The following is a 20,845-nucleotide window of genomic DNA, read 5'->3' on the forward strand; positions in this document are numbered from 1 at the left end:
TAACGGTTTTCCGTATTTCAATTCCTCCCTTAATTTACGCCTATAGTTATAAGTTACCTACAACTGTACCTTAGAAAGATGCTGTCAACAGTTGAAATATGTAACAGTTTATTTAGTAACTTAGTCAAGTACATTTAAAGTTATTAGTTGAACAATTATTTTAGTTTTATTTACCTGTAAACTAATGACACCACTAAATGGGTAGCTATTTATTTATAGTGGGGTTGATGAGAAAATTTAATACTCAAATATTAAAATATATCAAACGCAATTTTTAAAGGTAATATTATATTAGTTAATGTATAATTTATTAAACCTTTTCAATTGTCACAAAATATGAAGAACACATTTACGAACAGACACGAATAGAAGATAACTTAGACGCTAAATATCAATATAAAAAAAATTCTTTAGGTTTTAGGTATGTTATAGATATTATATTATTTAATTTTAAAATGTAATAAGATTATCTCAATCGTAGTAGGTACTAAGTGCTGCTCTGTTAAGGACCGCTATCAGTTCAACATCCGCTTCAACGGAATTTTTTTTTTTAGAGGGGGGTGGGGGGTGGCTACAGGGGCATACCACATCATTACGCTTTTTATTCTTTTGCTTAATGTATATTTATTTTTGATTATATTATTCTATTACATTTTAATGAATTGGATATAAAGTAAAAAATACATCATTGCAAAATCAATATATTCTTCGTTTTGCTCAGAATCTAAAAAATATTATAGTATATCAGTGCACATTGTCTTCCTAAGGCATTACCTGTCATACATACTTATGAATTATAAGTATATACAATATTAGAATTTAAAAAATATCATAATATTAAACCAATATTCAAACACACAAGGTTTGATAATAGGTCAATACTCAATTCCCTCACGTAATTTAATAATAAAGCTATGTTCTACTGAATGTACATTTGGTGTTTTGTACGTTAGACAGATACAACAAGTATGGCTTTTTCTTAATAATGTACTTAACTATGACAAACAAAAAATGATCATCAATAAATAATATAATAGTTCAGATTGACACTAGAAACAACTACTTACTGGGAAATTGTTAAATTGTGTATCTACAATGATGTTAAGATATTTTTTACTGAGTTATTTCTTTTATTTTTTTAAGCCAAATTTTGTCCAATAAATGATACATTGAATTAATAATATATTTTTTTATAAGTTATTTCTAATTTAATATTTTAATCGATAAAAAAAAAAAATAGATATTTGAGAAAATGTTTTACTATTGTTGAATGTAATATTATAAATCATAATTTACTGATAAATAAACATAATATGTATTTATTATGTTTATAAATTTATATATAATTTAACTAAAAAGAATATAAAACTGCAACTTATAGTTTAACTGAAATTTAAAAAAATAAGAATAAATTTGAAATTTCTTTTAAGGATTTGGTGGAAGAAGCTCAGCCGGTATCGTAGATTTTTCACCTAAAATAAAAAAAAATATGTTTTAATAAAATACAAATATATATTGAATAATAAACATAATTAGTATTTTTAATATAACCATTAAAAATCAGAAATTAATTTAGGAAATATAGGATAAAGTAAAAGCACTAAAAAAATACTTGTAACAATAATTAAAATTTAGTTTTGATATTTATAGTTATTAAATTAAATAACAAAATGTCAAAAAAAGTTAAGTTAGACCTAAATAATAAATGTGACCCATCTCTAAAATTTTAAGTTAAGATAATTTAATAGCCAACACATGATGACAACTTTCTGACTAGTCAATAATACATTTATTATTTTAAAATTAAAAACTTATTATATTTACAAGTTAAAATATATTATACATATTGTTTTAGATTAAAAGTATCTAATAGAAACACACAACACAGGATTAAATTACATTATAATGAAAAATTCTTACCAATTTCTTCATCTTCATTTTCATCATTATCTGAATCAAAAGTGTTATCAGGAATGTCATACAAACGAATGAGCGGCTGTCAATGAAACAATAATTATAAAAATATTTACTAATACTAGGGAATTATTTTTAAGCTAAAGAGTACAAACCTTGTTTGGGTCTTTCATTATGAGATATTTTCCATCCTTTTGCTTCATGCACAAATCTATGATACATCGTAGTATTCCCCATGCATTATCCATGTTCAGATTTATTTGAGTGGCAAATTCAGTAGGTTTGTATTGTTGTGTGCCTAATATAACATGCTTGGACGAATCACGAACTTGTACGCGGCTAACATATCCAAACTTTATGTAATCAGAGCCAGCAAGTAAAGCTTGTACCGTCCATTTAGCTAATTTACAAGCATTGTTTCGTAATTCAGTAGCTAAAACTCCTCCACGTTGTACATCCAACTTGTGACGCCAATCTACTCCACCAGACAACTATTTTATCAAACATAAAATCATATTATATTGTAATTTGTTGAAAAATAAATTTAACATTATCATACTTTTGAGTCCCATTCATTAAGTGCTTTAATGGTCAAAAACTGTAAATCTCCATTTGGTACTTGTAATACTGAGTCATGCTCACATCTAGCAACCAATACAATTCCATTATCCAGATCCCACTTCCGGTATCGATAAGCAACAGATGCTACTTCCCCATCAGTTTCATCATCTGACACAAATGGATTGGCTTCTTCAAACTTGTATCTTGCTTCTCCCTTAAATATTATGTCATTGAATACAAATATTTTTCTTTAATTGTTCAAGTAAAATATTATTAAACTTACAGTCTTTAATACTTGCTGCGAAAAATTATGGTTGATAAATGTAGCTTCTAATGCCAAGTTCCTTGGAGAATTCAAGCTATTTGCTTCTTCCGATGGAGGTTCTACTGCTGTTTCATTGACAGTAAGTAAATCTAAAAACCAAGTAAATAATAATTAGTAACAAAATCAATTTTATGTATTCTTAAAAAAAAAGTCTTACCAAATTCAGTATTATCTCTCTTATCAAAGAACAGTTTATCACCAACTTTTTCAATAACTATGTCCCAGCTGTAGTTAGATCGAGTACAACACATTAAGCATGCTAATATAGCATCTGTAGCATAAACATTACCCACAGTTTTCACCAACTAAAAAATAATATTTTAATTTTAATACAATAAGAAAAATATGGTAATAGAATAAGAAATATTGCTAAAACAAAGGAAAAACTAAGCAACGTTAATTGGATAAATAAAACTAACAAAGATTTGAAAATTTTAGAAATAAGAAATTACAGTCTTATTAGTAGTTAGATGAATGAAAAGAAGTGTATAATACAGCAATGGGCCTGAATGACCCATCAGAAGCTGATATAAGAAGAATATTATGATACACAAAGGTGAAAGTTGTTACGCTGAATGGCTTATATTGAAATACAGTGACGCGTAAACTTACTTTTCTTATAATTGGATCATCAGTAGTAGTAACAGTATGGAAAAGTCTATCAACACGTTGCAATGGCTTTTCGTTCTTTACATTTATTCGGTCATATGACTTATCATAATATTCCAAAGAACCGCAACATACACTAAAATAATTATAAAATTAATAAAAAAAATGTTGAAAATAATCAACTTTGGTTTTTAAATAAATATAAGACTTACAGATCTTCAGGTTCTTTAACGGTAGGCAAAGATAATTTCGAAAATCTAACAAAGTCCATCTCTTCAATAGTATTCCAATCTGCTCTCACAGTAACTGAAGCATCTCGACTCTTCATTTGCATATTATTTTTATTGGATCGCCCACCTTGCTTATTATTCCAACCTCTACGAGCATTTGGATTTTTACGATCTCTGAAAAACATTATATTTTATTAATAACGTAATAGGTATATTTAGTAATAGTACGAGAAGATTTTAAATTATTAACAACAGAAACTCATTATGTTACAATAAAACTGTATAATATCTAGATACCATTAGCAAAATTGAAGTTATATTTTCTAATATTGAACTAATCTTAATGAAATGTTTAGTATCATATCATTGATATTCAAAGTAATAAAGTAAGTATACATAAACATGTTTGTAAACAGAAAATTAAACGGGTAATTTATTTATAGTATTTTAGATTTTATGTTTACTTAAAGTTAATATAGGTACCTAGCTGTCAAAAAATAGGGGGCATCCTCATTTTAAAATATGAATAAACTGTGGCTTTAGAGTTTAAAATTAAGTATATTTTACATTTATATTATTATAAGTTAGACAAATAGAAACTAAATATTAATAATAAGCTATAGTTGTATTATTGTATCTTTTTTTCAAGTAAATATATATTTTGTATTTAATATATTTAGGTATACCTATTGTTGTTGTAATATAATACCTTTGAAGTTTGTTCAATTTTCCAAGTGATTGGAATTGATTAGAACCACCAGGTAAACGTGAAATACCACCACGGCCACCTTGTCCGCGCATCATACGACCTCCTTGACGGAAATGACGACCCCGCTGGTAAGGCGGTTTTTGTACGCGAGCCGTGTCTACCAAGTGGAATGTATTTTCATCTTCTTCATGATAATATGTATACTGAGTACCACCACCGAATTGAGATTGATATTTGTCTGGAAAATGACAAAATAAATGGTTTTTAGAATGAAGTAATACAAGTACCCACTATAGAAAAGAATACTCACTCAAATATTTCTTGTCCTGCGACAAGCCAGTCCAGTCGGAAATCTAGAGAAAATAATTATTGGTATTAGTCACACAAATTCATACAGCAATTTAGACCATCAAACATGATTATTACTTTTCCAATACGATCTCCTTTTGAGAACGGTTGATATGGCATGTCCTTAAACTGGTCGGGCATTTCGCACGGTCCCCATCCGAACGGATTATTCTGTATTTCTGGGGGCACGAAATGAGGCACTTCTTCCGGCATCGCAAAAGCTGTAGTGAAAACAATAATATGAACGCACACAACTAATATTACAACTCGTAAATATTTTCAACCACGAAAGCAGAAAACCGACGGGATAAACACCGAAAGAGTCGCGAATGGTTGATGATAATAGGCGTTAACCTACAATTCATCATCACGCTATATCCAAGGAGGTTTGTTCGAAATGCGTTCTGATTTGACAAACAACAGATTAGGAAATGGGTAACCAATTGATAACGATATATTTTGATAAATAATGCCGGGCTATTTTGAAATTGTAATCCTGATACATAATAATAATATTATTAAACATAATTACGAAAGATAACATTTATCTACATCATAACCTACAACGGCCAACGGTAGACCTAAATATTCCACTTTATATTTCGTTTTACGAGTTATTACTTAGTTATATTTTATATTTTTATACTAAATAAAAATAATCAAAAGACATTTTTAATATTCAGAATCTACTGTAAGATGCATTATTAATATATCATGTTAATTAGAAATGTATTAACCTAATACAATTTAAATACTAAACTGAAGATTGGATAAATTCATCAAGATTTAATTTAAATAATCTTGGAGTATGATATTATAAATATTAAATACTACACATTTTAAAATATAAAAAGCGGGTAAGTGGATGTAGCTATACTGCACAGTAGGTTATAAGTGGGTCACTGTATAATGGATGGTATTATATTTGAATTCAATGATATAATATCATTGTATACGAAAAACGATTCTGAGCGGAGACGGTTCATCAGTGAGAATATTTTATAATATATTTGTGTTGTTATTACTTATAATATAATATGATAGCCGTTATATTATAATATGATAGCAGGTATGTTTAATTCATATTATACAATTACAACCAAATAACAAAAATCGTTATTCTTGGTTATTTAATTTGTAATTTTGTTCAAATTTGAACATAAAATAACTATAAAAAAAACCGTGTTTTAATATTTTTTAAATTTTTTGGTTACAGAATAACCTACTTACGCGGAACCTTGTTTTAAATTTTTTATCCTTAGCTATAAAAGTTAAAATTTTATACATTTTTATCTACAAAATCATAATACAATTTTAAATTTTATAAATTTTATCAAAAATCGAACTTGTATGTAACTATTGTAATATTATGATAATATAAACTGACTAACAAGACTGTCTTTGCTCAGAATCGTTTTTCGTATTCAATGATGAATTGTTAATTGATATATATATATATCAAACGTTTATATCATATCATTGAATTCAAACTGTACAGCAGAGTGGTATCCATCGTTTTGTATTTATTTTTGTTTTTGATTTTCAGTAGTTGTTTAATTTATGATTATAATTTGATAATATTGGCTATCAGAATATTTTTTTGAATAAACAATTTTTTAAATATTGATGGACAGTAACAATTTAGTTAATATTATAATTAATAATGAAATAAATCAATTCTATCGAATATAATAATTCTTCACATTATCAAAATTATGACGAAAAAGAAAATATGAAGTATATTAATAATTACCGACTTTTCGTTAGAATAATATTGTTTAAGTCGAAATATTATTAAATCGAATAACATTATTCTATGGATATTTCAACATCATCAGTATATAAGATTATTGTTTAAATGTGATTCTAATGAAATGATACGATGATACGATTGATGCAATTGATACGATTTGTATAATATAATCAAATTTACTTGATTCTCAAAATATTTAATAATTATTTTATGTACAACCATTGCACTATAATATAGTTCATAATATTATATAGAATTATTTCTATTGTTATTGAAAAACTAATAATCAGTTTTATTTAATACAGATAATCTGTGTTTTTTTCAAACTCACTCCATCTGATTAATTTTAATCAACTTCTTGAGTCTAGGAAGCTTAAAGCTCAGTCAGACATTATACTTGGACTAGGCACTTGCCGTTCAGTCATCTATCATCCGTAAAGTTATCACTTCGCTGCAGGATATTATAGTGAATTTGATTATGATTATATTTATTAATAAACGCGTAACAAATGGATAGTTAATCAGTTATTGAATTCGTAATAGTAAATTTAAAGTAAAATTATGTTTGAATATAATATATGTTTGAATATAATACAAAGCTGTAAAAAAGGATTTTTTTTCTTTAAAAGTATTATGAAGACTCTTTAGATTGGAAGGTAACTAGATTAGTAGTATACCATAAAAGGCGTAATTTGCAAAATGTATAGATGGTTTTTCATGGAAATAAAATAATATTGAAAACTAAGAAGAAATATATTATATACTATATACAATAGCGCCAATTTGTGCCATTTTGTAGACAAAAATCGAAAATGTTTGTAAAAACCAACATTTGATATTAAACATTAATTTAACTTTGATAATTTATTTAAAATTATTCGAACACTGGAATGGCGAATGAACCAGTTAACAACGAAAAAATAAATTTATTTAAACATAATATTTATAATCTGTTACAAATGAAATATATTATTTTTAGTTTAATTAGATTCACACCGAGAAACAGTAAATTAAAACCACCACGATGTTAATTATACTTATTTATTTATTTAATTTATTAACATCATGGTTAAAATATTACTTTAGTTGAAACATGTGTGTCATATATTGTCCTAATATGACCACGGTCCACGACTTAAATGTTTATATAAATTTGAAATTAGTAATTATATTAGATGTATATATATAATAAATAACAATTATTATTGTACCTAGATTACAAATTAATTTGGAATTGCTTTAAAGTTTTCAAGTACCTAACATCTTAAGGCTTGAACTTGTAATTAATTTTTTACGATACTTGATAGCAGTTAATCCATAAAAAGAATATTGTCCGTTTGATATCCGGTTCAGCATCTTAATGGTTAGATGATATTTTGAATTCTATCTATCATTTCGGAAAAGTAATTTATTAAAAATAATGTTCATATCATAATATAAGGTTGACATCACGTATTATATTTTTACTATTTTGATAATATAAAAGTACATAAGATAGAACTATAGAAGTTCTGATTATTACTTTATTAAGAAACAACAAGAAATTAATTTACCAATATTATATTTTATAGTACTTATCTACCTATATTATCAATTCTCAGCAAAGCAAAGAAAGTTATTATAATGTGGGATAACAATGGTTAATGATGTTTATTTTCTTATAAAACAATTATTAGGACTGGAAAATGTCTTCGAATGTGTCTATACTAGCCCCTTTAATCTTTATTATTTATTAATTTAAAAACTTAGGCACAGCTGATGGAACTTCAATTTTATAAGTTTTAAAAGTCTGCGATTCTTAAGAAATTTGAAAAAATACAAAAAACAATGCGATTTTCCGTAGTCATTAAAATACAGTGTTTGAAGTAGGTAGTTAAAAATAATAAACATTTTTTTTTAACGAATTCATTTTCCTAAAAATCAGAAGTACTCGTATAATTATAATACGTATTATTACTTAAGTCATAAAGGTAATATAATATATTTTTTTTTTTATATTTTATTGATTAAATAAATATTTGATTGTTTTATATAATTGATATTACTGTAGATATTTCAATGTATAAGGGCAGAAAAGATAATTTGTAATTGAGAATATTTAGGATTAATTTCAACTGCAAAATACAACATATTTAGTTCGGGGTTCCCGAGTCAATAGGCTGTCCTCGGTTATTATAATTTATTTTTATATTTTTTTAAATTTAAATAATATCGTAAGATCCACTGGTCCTCACTGAGAAAAACTCGTGTGGCGGCCCATATTTATGTTGTAATAGTTGTTATAGTGATATTATACGCAACAATTAAATTTGTTTAGTGTTACATAAAACTATATTGCATTGAATAATGATGATTTGTTAAGAAAATGTATATTAATAATTATTACAAAAAGGTGTGTACAATTAAAAGAAATCATAAAAACCATTTTTTCTTTATTATTGTGTTAAACGAAATTGAAACGTTTACATGTGCATCGTGCATGAATAAGCAGGGAACTTCCATAAACATTATATATCTACTGGCTATTATATGAAAACAGGGGTTCCGGTAAAATTGAAGTTTTAGCTAGCCTTATGCGAGACCCAAACATTTTCAAAATTCTAATATGGTGAGGCTGGGACAATGGACCTATATACCTTGTTATTTAATTATAATTTATAATTAAGTTATATTCATAAATACCTACCATCATGATCAAAGACTGTTTCTGGGCTAAGTAGAGACTATAATATATCTAATTGAAATGATAGGTAGGTACCTACATTTATGAATATTGAAATATTTTAGAGAAATCCATTTCCATCTTGTGAAATTTCTCTAAATACTTACTAAAATGCATTAATATGTTCTATCGAATAGCATTTTGTTAACTTGATATTTATATTGTACATGTTTTCATATTATAATGTGAAAACATATTATGTTATAGCTGACTGGAGTTTCTAATAAATTTGTTTGTACGTCCTGACCCTTAGGAATGGGCGTTTACTTCGCAGTAGTCTGAGCAGTTATCTTATCACCAGTGGCGTGGCGAACTAAAAACTGTCCAGAGGTAAGTTACAAATATCCCAAGTATTAATGCATAATAATGTATTAATATAATATAACTAATTATATTTCAGATCATTATTAACTACCTATTGAGTATATCATATTACATTTACTTGGGGACCCACCGGCTACCATCCACCCCTCTATTTATGAAAAATCTCAGAGGAAATTGCCTCTGAAATTACCATTCACCACGCCACTGCTTACCACATAAACAATCGTATACTCGCATAACGATTTACATTATCACCAAGCCTTGATAAGGAGGGCAGGGGGCCACGTCTCTGGGGCCCACGTATGTAAATGGCACATAGTCTTCTCAGGCTTTAGCTTAAAATTACATTGAGTGGTAATTTGTACTCTTATAGTGCCTACAAGAATATTTTTTTTCTTGTTTAAACTAACAGGCGTTGGGGCCCGTCAGTCGTCACCCGCCTACCATGTTCACCAACACGGGCATGGTAAGTGGGGGGCACATGGCCATTTTTTCATTGGTTGGGGCCCTCAACCATGTATTGGCTCCTGGGCCCTTGAAGATTATACCATATAAATATTATTTTAATTTATAGTAAGTTATCTAACCAGAAATCTCCTTTGAAATTGTGCAATTGAATATTTAGCATTATTTCTTCTAGAAAAGGGTCATCACTCATCAGACACAAAAGTGGTAAACTTCGTGGTAAATTCAATAGGATAGAATATATTATGCTCGTGTATAATAAATAATAATTTTAGTGTCTCCTCCCCCCCCCCCCCTAATAAAACTTAATCAAATACACCACTGCTTATGTCTCATATAATTTAAATTGTACATAACAATAATAACTAAAATGCCTCTTAAGGCACCCGGTGCCAATGTGATTTTGACCTCAAAAACACGGTTTACAGGAATAATGATCCTGCCCTGTAGAGTTAACCAAATTTGATAATTTTTTTTTTTTATTAATAGAGGAGTATATTATAATAGAGGAATATTCTACAGCCCGCATCGAACTCCTTTTTTCGATATTTTCATCTCAAACTTAATTATAAGTCTTTAAAAAAAAGACAATTTTTAGCTTTTTTTATAAATTATTTTATACTATTATTTAAAATAAAATACAAAATCAGAGATCGATGCGGACTGCAGGAAGTCTTCTTCTTTCAGATAAAAAAATACTCATCAAAATCCGACAATTCTATAAAGCTTGAGAGTTATTCCCGTAAAGTAATTTTTTTCGATATAATACACCCTATCAACCACCCCTAAATAGTTATCGGGTAGTAGATTAGTGGAAAAGTCTTATAATTGAGGTAGGAACTAAAATATAAAATTTAATTTTGAAATTTTATAGAATTGTGGAAAATTTGAAAAACTGGCACCGGGACCCTATTAATATAGATTATTTATCATATTGATTTTTGATATTATAATATTATATTAAGTAAATTAGCAGGTTTTTGATTGGTCGACTATATTTCTTAGTTCTTACACGGTGGTTATGAACTTATGTTTATGTGCTTCGAGGCTCCGGTACTCATAGGTACCTATATTAAAAATAATACTGACCATTTTAAATGACTACAATATTTGAATTTTATTAATTATAAATTATGCATAACATAAGAAACAATAGAGTATAGCTTTGAAATTAAGAGGTTTTTAGTGTCTTTACATGATGACTACATCATCCATTGTAAAACCCTATACTCTATAGGATATAGATTATATTTACTCTTTCAGGCTGCAGCTTAGGTGAACAACTGTACAAGAATATATTCTATTGATTATATAATACTTGTGAGTTGTGATTAAAGTACTCACAAAGTCCCAACATTGTTTTGTGTAAATCCTTGACTTATTTGACGAGTTTGCAGATCACATAATGCCATAATATAGTGATTGTGCAACTTCAAATATTTTTAAAAATAAAATGTATACATTTTATTAAAAATTCATTGTATGCTATTCCTGCTTATGCACGCAAGGTGTTGTAATGGATTGGCCAATTACAGGTCTACGTCAACTATGAAAACTATTTATAAATTAAGGAATATTATATTTACTTGATTATTTTTTATTTAAAATCATTGTATATTATAAATAGGTAGGTGTACATATATAATATATTTATATTATGTTAAACGAAAGTAGTTAAACAGTAAAAAAGTTAAACATTATGTGTCAGTGAACTAGAAAATCATAAGTGTTTGATAGTAACATAACGAAAGTAACGCGTTTGAATTGTTTCCATGTAACGAACATTATTTTAGATAATATTCCTATAAAAATGCGTTAATATTTCGATTTGTTTTTAACGATTTACAAAAAAAAAAGAAAATCGATTTTTAGTACTCTTGTACGGATTCAAGTATTTCTGTTATTTTAGATTTTGAGCGGAGAGATGAATGTATTCTTTTTGTGTGTCTGCTTACACGATATAAGCAGTAGAAAAAATGCTTCGTTTTTAAACTTGAGTATCTTTTCTGGTGGCAAAGTGAATAAAGTTGATGCATTCGGAAGGTCGAGATTTTTATCTTAGAAGTTAACAAAAGCATGAGGAAAACCAAAAAAAAATTAATGAAAAAGGTGAATTTTTACGCAAAATTAATTTTCGACAAACTCAATTTTGGCTTTTGACGTAACTCTAAACAAATTACATATGAAATTTTCGATGAATTTTCTATATACATTTATAAAATATATTGAATTATTTTGATATATTTATAAGCATAAGAAATTTTTAATTTTTATTAGTATTTTTTAGTTAATGACAATAGAAAAAATTTCGCTAAGGCAGAACAATTTAAAATTGAATACAAGGTTCCTCGTAAGTTGCAGTTGTTAGTGGAAATTAAAAGACAATTTGAGCGTAATATTAAGTGGGTGTCACTCTGCTTGTACAGTTGGTTTCAAGAGAATGACTGTAATGGATGGTGTTAAATTTGAATTCAACGATATAATATCATTGTATACAAAAAAAGATTCTGAGCGAAGACAGTTTGTCAATTTAAGATATATTTTTATATTATATTTATATTTTTATTATTAATACGGTAGCCGGTTCAATTGAATTATTATTATTTCTTTAGTATCATATTTTTATATGATAATATATTTTAGAAGTTTTAAGCACTCCCGAATAATATTTTTTGAAATATAACACAAAACTAAAATCCTTCTTTTTATTGTTAAAATATATAATTTCGTTCAAATTTGAACATAATAATATATCTATAAGAAAAACTATATTTTTTTGATTTTTTGGTTACAGAATAACCTACTTGCATGAAAACTTGTTTTAAACTTTAATTTTAATAGGTACTTATAACAAAATTGTGCTTACGTATTTTTTATAATTTTCAACTTTTATTGTAGCGATAGCCTATGAATTAAATTTTCACAATTTTTGATCAACAAATTAAATTTTTTTTGACATTTATAGAAAAAAAACTCAATTAATAGAAAATGTTTGTAAATAACTCGAAACAAGTCAAAATATTTTGAAAATCTTATCAAGTATAGAAAATTACGTTTTCACCAGTTTTGACCAAAGATTTTTTTATTTAATGAGAAATCGAGCGAATATCAAATAAACTTCAAACGCTCATAAACATTTAATTTTACTTCAGACATTTTTTTTTGATAAAGGTAGCTAACTTTGAGGAATCTTGTATATAATTTTCAAATCATAAATTTAAAAAGAAAAATTTTTAGGAATGTCTAACTCAATAAATGTGCACATTTTCGTCATTTTCACGTATTTTGTCAAAATTTGAACTTTAAATAGTTGGTACCGCAGCACATGATACATGCAATAGGGAAGTGAGCAGCAGTACAGCTAGTATACCTACAGTACTACAGTGAATAATTATACGTACAAATAATACGCATAAACTATAAACATGTTATTCGAATAAAAAATTACAAATCATTTCAACTACTGGTCCTATATCAATATATCATACATGATACATGATAGGTGCATCGAATAGGTGCGGCGCTTATTTATAACGTCTCTACACTCCTCACACACACACACACACTGACATGATATTGTGTGTATATTATTTATAAGTTATAAACCATAATAATTTGGTTCTACGTGAAGTGGTACGTAGATGACCCGCAACCAATATTACGCGGAATTACGTATAAATTATTCACAAAAATTATAATATAAAAAGCTATACAGCGTAAAGGATTCGGGGAAAATGACATATTGTATTGTAGTTTTAATATTAAAAAAAATATTTTCAATTGTATTCTTACAATACATGTATAATTTTTAAATTAAACGTGAAAATTCAGAGCTATTTTTTTTTTTTAAATCGTGTGCTGTTGGTACGCAGCTCGGTTGGACGGAGTGGGACACTGCGACTACAAGAACGGTAGAAGTGTAAAAATATTTAGTGGACACCGTGACGAACTCGTTGTTAACTTAATTATATAAAATTTTAAACACAATAAAAAATATTAAATAATGATATTATTGTGTATGCCAGTTATCACATTAATAATATTATAACCATTATTTGGAGAATTTTTAATAACCACCATAATATCGGTTTAATTGCAATTTACAACAATATAAATAGATATCGATAATAATTTATTTGTGATATATTGATATTATATCGTATCGAAACGTGGGTAGAGCCGCTTTTTCTATTCATTCGTTTTAATTACACATTATTCTTGTAATATTTTAATTGAACTCTGCCAGTGTCCGTGGTAATATATATATAGTGGCGGTGGTGATGATGATGTGTGAACGGATATCTAAGAAGAAGCCGAATTCACGGAAACGATACGCATTATTATAATATAATTATCATCACTGGTGCCAAATATGTGTTTAGATAAGAGAATAACATTAATTACACACACACAAACCCAAACACATATCGGGTGTTTGACAACGAGCATTAAATTTATGTATTATGTACTGTATAATATAAAGCCTCCTCGCACCGTATAATAATCATCGTATTATTATTATAGTCATAATATCGTCATAATTTATAATAATGTAATCATAATCATTTATTAGACTCGTTAATTTTCACGAGCTCGTTCGCTCATGTAAATTAATACCTATTATATCGTAGATAAAGCTGTTTTCGTGGAAAGGAATTTTCTTTTTGCCATTTATATAATATTACGTGAGCTGTTTGTGTATGGCATATTATACACTAAATAAAGCTTTGCATGAAATTAACATTAATTTTGTTTTCTATTATTACAACAGTCAGAAATTTGCTTTTGAAAAATCATACACCTCGTACAATTTGCATAACAAATACTACGCGTAACTAATTCGGGGAAAAACGGATAAAAAAAATCGACATAGTTTGATTGTCGTCGAAGTATGTACATGCGTTTAAAAACAGTTTTTTAAGACCACAGATAAATTCTATCTGGTTTAATATTGTATACAAACCTGAACCCGTCCCCGTTTTTAACTATAATAAATCGCAGTCAATTGCGATTTATTATAGTTAAATTGCGGGAATAACTGCCAAAACGACAGCGCCCTTGGCTCTTATACACAATCTCACAGTTATCGATCCTTTTGACAATGGTGTTTGAAACAAAATTCCCGTTGTAGGTCATGTATACACCACTAAATTATACTATACAGGGTGTAACAGATAGAACTGACTTTTGGAATAACTTTTGTTTTAATCAATATTTAAAATTTTTTTTTTTTATACATAATTTATAGCCACTTGCGCTACATGTGTAATAAAAAAAAAATTATTTTTATTTTTTAATACCAAAAATGAAAAATTTTAAATTTGATTTAATTTTTTTTTTGAATAAATTCAAAATAGCCAATTTGCGAATCTGATTATAAGAACTATTTGGATGGTAAAGACATTTATCTAAATCAAGTAGTTTATTTTTTAGAATTTTTTTAAATTTCAGTATTTTTTTGATTAAATTAATTTGGAACACTATAACTTTTTTAAAAATATTATTTTTGGAAATTTGCTAACATGAGAATATTTCTAAAACTATTTACTAATCCTATAATTTTATCAATTTTTGTCATAAGTTTAAGTAGCATAAATTTTTTTTTTTTTTTGGTCAGTTGTTTCTGTTACACACTGTATACAGGATGACCCGCCAATAAATTCGTCCTCGCCAATAACTTTTTTTTCTACAACTCATTCTCATATATCACGCTATACCTATCACGCTATATGTAAGTATAACTTGGGTAGGGGGCTGTTCACACATATATTATCATACGGTCTTGTTAGTAAATTCTAAAATGCATTTAACTTTTAAATAATTGTTTAAACAAAATGTATTGCCTACTGTATAAAATTAAATAATAATGAAAATTAGCAAATAATATATTTTTGGATTATTCAGCTTAGGAAAGGAGGTGTTTACCCCTGGCTACGCGATTGTCTCACGGACCTGCCTTTTCAATAACGGTATAGTGGCATATTTTTATTTTATAAAAGTTTATAGTTTAAATTATATATTACCAGCACATAAACAAAAAAAAAAAGATAAGATAAAAGATAACTTTATAAGTTATATGTTTTTAAAGTATTTACAACTTTATACCTACTAGAACCAGACACCTGGAGCGCAACTATATCTATTCCGTAGTGACCAATGACCATTTTCAAATATTCAACAAGAATAAGTATCATAGGATTTATTTATTTAAAATTGTAGATAAGTATCACTCTCATTTGTTATTTTACACTTACAAGCGCATATCTTATACAATTTGCGTTCAGCAGTTCACGTTGTTTCATAACCTACCTAGTTTTATTATTAGAATAAATCTCTATACCTGCTCCATAAATATATTTACGTTTCATTACAGTACGAATAGATACTTATAATGGAAATAAATAATGTAATATATAAATACAAGGGATTATAATTAATTTAAAAAAATGTTGCTACTATGACACTAAAAAGGCCGCACACCCTGTATAGAATACGAATAACTTAGTAGTTAGGTACATTTATTAAAAACAGAGAACACACATAGGTAGTCACCTGAATTCGTTTGCACTTTTTACGGTGTTTACCGGTTAATTATTATCATAATATTTATTACCTATTTATCATTTGCGTGAACAACTTTAATTTTCAATAGTTTCTTAGACGACGTTATTTTTCCACGATATTCCATACAGATTGGATACCTGTATTATACCTAAAAAACATGTAAAACTATTGGAATTTTGAAGTACCTACATTAACCTGAATACTTTTTCTAGTGATCCACATCATACTTATAAATTAAATATGTATATAGATAGATTTAAAATATTAATTATTTATGCATACACCTACCACATTACTTCTACATTTCGCACATATAGATGAGGTCACAGTTTTTTAATCCAATGTATTATGACCATTTTTAAAGTTTAAATTAAGTTTATAGTGTTTATACAGTATATAGTGGTATATGTATTTCTATTATTTTGCTTAAAAATTATTAAAAAATAATGTGACTTACCAGTAAACTTTTTTTTTTGTCTAAGGTAAAAAAACTTATGATAAATCGTGTATTGAATGTTTAAATATTGGCTATAAAATTAAAAAGAACATAATTTCTAAATGTCTAACTACAAAATAGTTAACATATTATCGCTATTTTGACGAACATAGTCAAAATTGTAGCTGTAATTGCTCATAAATTCTGATTATCTATATTCAATATTTTTAATTGATGTATACAATTTTTTAGGAACTTTGTATTCAATTTTCACCATTTTTTAAAATATTAATGAAATTTAAAGAAAAAACTAAAAAAAATTTAAAAATATCAAATGTCTACTAAAGCATCAAAAACCGTCAAAATATTTAGAAAATTTCATCATACATAGAAAATGCTAATTAACATTTGGTGAAAATTGCAAAAGACTGAGTTACGCCAAATAAAATGAAAATAAATTCGATATTGTTAAAAACTAACTGGTTTGCATAAAAATACTCATATTTCCTTAATTATTTTTCCCTGATTATTTTGAATACTAGAAATTTTCAATTTTGACCTTTCCAAAAAACTAGCTAGAATATTCTATCAGAAAGCACCCTCAATGTTGAAGATTAAAACGTTTTTTCTACTATTTATCTTGCATTATAGGTACAGACAAAAAAACAAAACACCACATTATTGTAAAATCAATGCATTCATCACCCCAATCAGAATCTAAAATGTATAGGTATACGATATACGAATTAATAAATATATATATATATTATACATACATATTATTTGTATATGTGCATTCTTTTGATACCGAAGATAATTTTTTTTATGTTATTATTTATGTTCACTAAATATTTAAATATAACCTTGTGGTATGCTTTATAAATATAAATATGCATAGTATAGTTATTTTAAATTTTTTTAATTGAATTAAATACGAATATAATCAAATTAATTTTCACACCATAAAAACTCAGTTTTAATCAACGTTTGATTGTATCTATCATCTTGTGTATTTTCGAAACAAAATTGTCATTACAAATCAAAATTAACTAAATATATGGTATTAAAAACAACAAAATGATATAATAATTTACAATAAAAAGTATAATATAATTTAAATATGCATTTAAAAAATACTTACATATATATTTAAGAAAATGAGTGCGAAATAAAAAAAAAATATCATTTGATAGCTTGTGTTATTTTTCATCTAGCGTAATTTAGTAATTTTTATCTGTAGGTGACTAAAAAGTTAGAGGTGTACCTACGTCCTACATATCTATCTAAACATTTCAATGTACTATATACATTGTACGGTTGTATTATAAGTGGTTTTATACAATTATAAAATCCAAAATCTACTTAAATACATTGTTTAATGTTTATTACGCACAACGTTTTATCAAAAACTCACAATGGCGGAAATTTAATAAGGAAAAAGAAAAGTAAAATATATATATATAACATTATAATTGTTTCTGTTTATAAAAATAGTAGGTATGGATATAGTATATCTATAATCTATATATTATTATATATACCTCTACGTAATATAATATCCTCCTCTAATTTCTATACATAAATACGTAATTATAATTTGTACACGCGCATGCGCTAATAACTTACCTACATACTTACCTAACATAAATTAAGATTAACAGTAAAAATACGAGAAAAAATAAAAATAATAGTAATAATAGTAAAAATTTATCGTGGACAGACGATGTAGAAAATAATTTAATCACAGGCTATACGGATATTGAAGTAAATATTCAATCAGTTCGTTTGGTAGTGATGTAGGAGTGATGGTGATGAGGCGCTTGTGCCGGTTGATCATCAGGCGGGCCATGTGCTTCAGCGAAGGAAACCCTGCGGCGGTGGAGTTGACCATTGGCCGGCGGAGATTCATCCACGAGAAGAACTGGCCACACTGGTCGATCCACACCGGGTACACGAGCATCTGGCCGGCCGCCTCGATCCGGGACAGCCGTACGTAGTAGTCGATCAGCTCGATCGGACACCGGAATTTTGGGACGCGGAGAGCACCTGTGCGCCGTGGCTTCGAGTCCAGCCCGAACACGCCATCCACGTACGTGAATCGGACGCTCATGAGTCGGGACTCACCGGTGCGGCCTGTCTGCACGTCCATCGTAAACAGATGTTCCGAGTGTCTGGAATCTCGAACACAAAATCGGCCGGCCGGCATGCTGGCCAGCGCGTCCGCGGCCCAGGCCTGTGCCTCGGCGCCCTCATAGTACCAGCCGGACGCTCGAAGCCGGGCAACGGCTGTAGACAGCACCCGCAGGTCGCGAGCGCCCGCAGCGTCCAATACGGTGGCCGACGCGGCCGTTGGGGCAGTGGCTTCAGTGATGATGTTGCAGATCGTTGCGTCATCAGCAGTGGAGGAAGCGATGCACCCCCTCGTAGAATGCACCGCGGTTGACCTGGTCACAGGCTGCTGCAACGTCGTAACTTCGGCGGCCGTCACGGTCGTGCTACAGCACCGGGATTCCACTCCCGTCTGCTGCTGCTTGATGCGCCTGCACGACACCACTCGGCCACCGGCCAGCGTTAGCTTGGACCGTTCCCGAGACAGCGCGTGATTGATGTGCATCTGGTACAGGACCACGTTGCGCTGTTCGCACGCCCACCTGTCCCACAACCGGATCCAACACGCCTGTAATCGCATTGAATTGTCGGCATCCTGGAGAACGGCTGCCGTTGTGTCACCTCCATTATTCCCGTTGTCCGGTTGGCCCGTTTTCCAGCATTGGGTGTTTAACATCTTCTACCCATGGCCCGTACACCCAACTGCGTCTGGCGTCAACGACGCGTGTACGGAAATGGTGGTTTTACTATCGCCGCCACTGAAACAATATTAATAACAACAATAAATAATAATATAGGTAAGTATATATGCTATGTTCCCATACACAATATTATATTCATTGTAACTAATAATAAAATATTTCGTGGCTTCAATCAACTACAATATACGTCATGTTCCTTATGTGTAATAATAATAGCAATAATTATGATTGATAATATCATCTTTCGATCATTCCTATCATCCTATCACGTCTATCTCTCGATTTATAGGCAAGTAATAAAAATTATTATAAAAAAAAAAAAATTAGTAATCATGAGTGCCGAGGAAATTACGTTGGGTAAATGTCTAAAAAAAAGGTGGACAAAGAGATAAATATCGTATTGTTGGCGAAAGAGAACGAAACCCTTACAATTTGGAAGTCCCGTCACGTGTGCGGTCTTCGCGGCGGTATTGATTTCAACACGAGACCGCAAAAGTCGCTCGACACACGTTTGGATAATTATTATGCGTACAGCAATCATAGAAACATTCAACAACAATTAAAATATCTATTAAAGATATTAATAAAATTCCTATTTCTATTTTTTTCTATTTGTATTTTGATTTCCAATATGTATTGCATTATAAAATAATGAAATGTTGTGTATCCGCGTACCGCGTACATCATATAAGTTGTATAAAAGGTAACGATGACTATATTAAAACGTTCATAGGTACGCAATGTATTTTCAGTGTAAGAAATGCATAGAGCGTATGTTATAAATTAAAATTGTTAGGCAGACGCGTTTTTTCGATTTATTTATAAACAAAGTCACCGAAATTCGCACAATTGCACGTACCGTTGTTGTTATTAATTACCTATCATATAATATTACATAGGTTAACCTATGCATGAGTTAATGACAGTATGTTATTACGTGTTTATTATACAGTTTGTCCCAGAAGTCCCGTATCACCCTCAGTATCCTCCGTGGAAAATCAAAATATTTTAAATGCACTTTTTTTTACAGGTAATAAGTTATAGAAATTTCTGATTGAATTAACGTTAGAATTCC

The 20,845-nt window shown here is 28.7% G+C and overlaps 2 protein-coding genes across 3 annotated transcripts in view; both read right to left on the reverse strand.

Moving 5' to 3' along the window:
• Positions 1-1,109: 1,109 nt before the first annotated feature.
• Positions 1,110-5,037, reverse strand: LOC100159381 (eukaryotic translation initiation factor 3 subunit D). Its single transcript, XM_003247070.4, has 11 exons — positions 4,775-5,037; positions 4,659-4,701; positions 4,349-4,586; positions 3,622-3,813; positions 3,413-3,545; positions 2,958-3,105; positions 2,759-2,889; positions 2,474-2,689; positions 2,070-2,405; positions 1,921-1,996; positions 1,110-1,472 (listed from the first exon to the last, which is right to left on the reverse strand). The coding sequence occupies exons 1-11, from the start codon at positions 4,907-4,909 to the stop codon at positions 1,426-1,428; spliced, it is 1,695 nt and encodes a 564-aa protein (XP_003247118.1). The 5' UTR covers positions 4,910-5,037; the 3' UTR covers positions 1,110-1,425.
• Positions 5,038-17,946: 12,909 nt separating this feature from the next.
• Positions 17,947-20,845, reverse strand: part of LOC100572348 (cytokine-inducible SH2-containing protein) — a 24,416-nt gene continuing 21,517 nt past the window's right edge. For both annotated transcript variants that reach the window (XM_003247069.4, XM_016807560.2), the window contains exon 2: positions 17,947-19,827. In XM_003247069.4, the coding sequence (XP_003247117.1) occupies positions 18,702-19,745 (1,044 nt within the window). In that variant the 5' untranslated portion in view covers positions 19,746-19,827 and the 3' untranslated portion in view covers positions 17,947-18,701. The remainder of the gene's footprint in view (positions 19,828-20,845) is intronic.

Source organism: Acyrthosiphon pisum, chromosome A3 (genome assembly GCF_005508785.2).
Source record: "Acyrthosiphon pisum isolate AL4f chromosome A3, pea_aphid_22Mar2018_4r6ur, whole genome shotgun sequence".
Lineage (NCBI taxonomy): Eukaryota > Metazoa > Arthropoda > Insecta > Hemiptera > Aphididae > Acyrthosiphon > Acyrthosiphon pisum.

Bases quoted from the DNA above. Each gene is read 5' to 3' on its own strand.
- LOC100159381 (XM_003247070.4), bottom strand. From the start codon at position 4,909: ATGCCGGAAGAAGTGCCTCATTTCGTGCCCCCAGAAATACAGAATAAT. The intron at 3,546-3,621 runs GTAAGTCTTATA...TAATTATTTTAG, and splicing joins GTTAAAGAACCTGAAGATCT to TGTATGTTGCGGTTCTTTGG. The intron at 2,406-2,473 runs GTATGATAATGT...TTGATAAAATAG, and splicing joins TTAATGAATGGGACTCAAAA to TTGTCTGGTGGAGTAGATTG.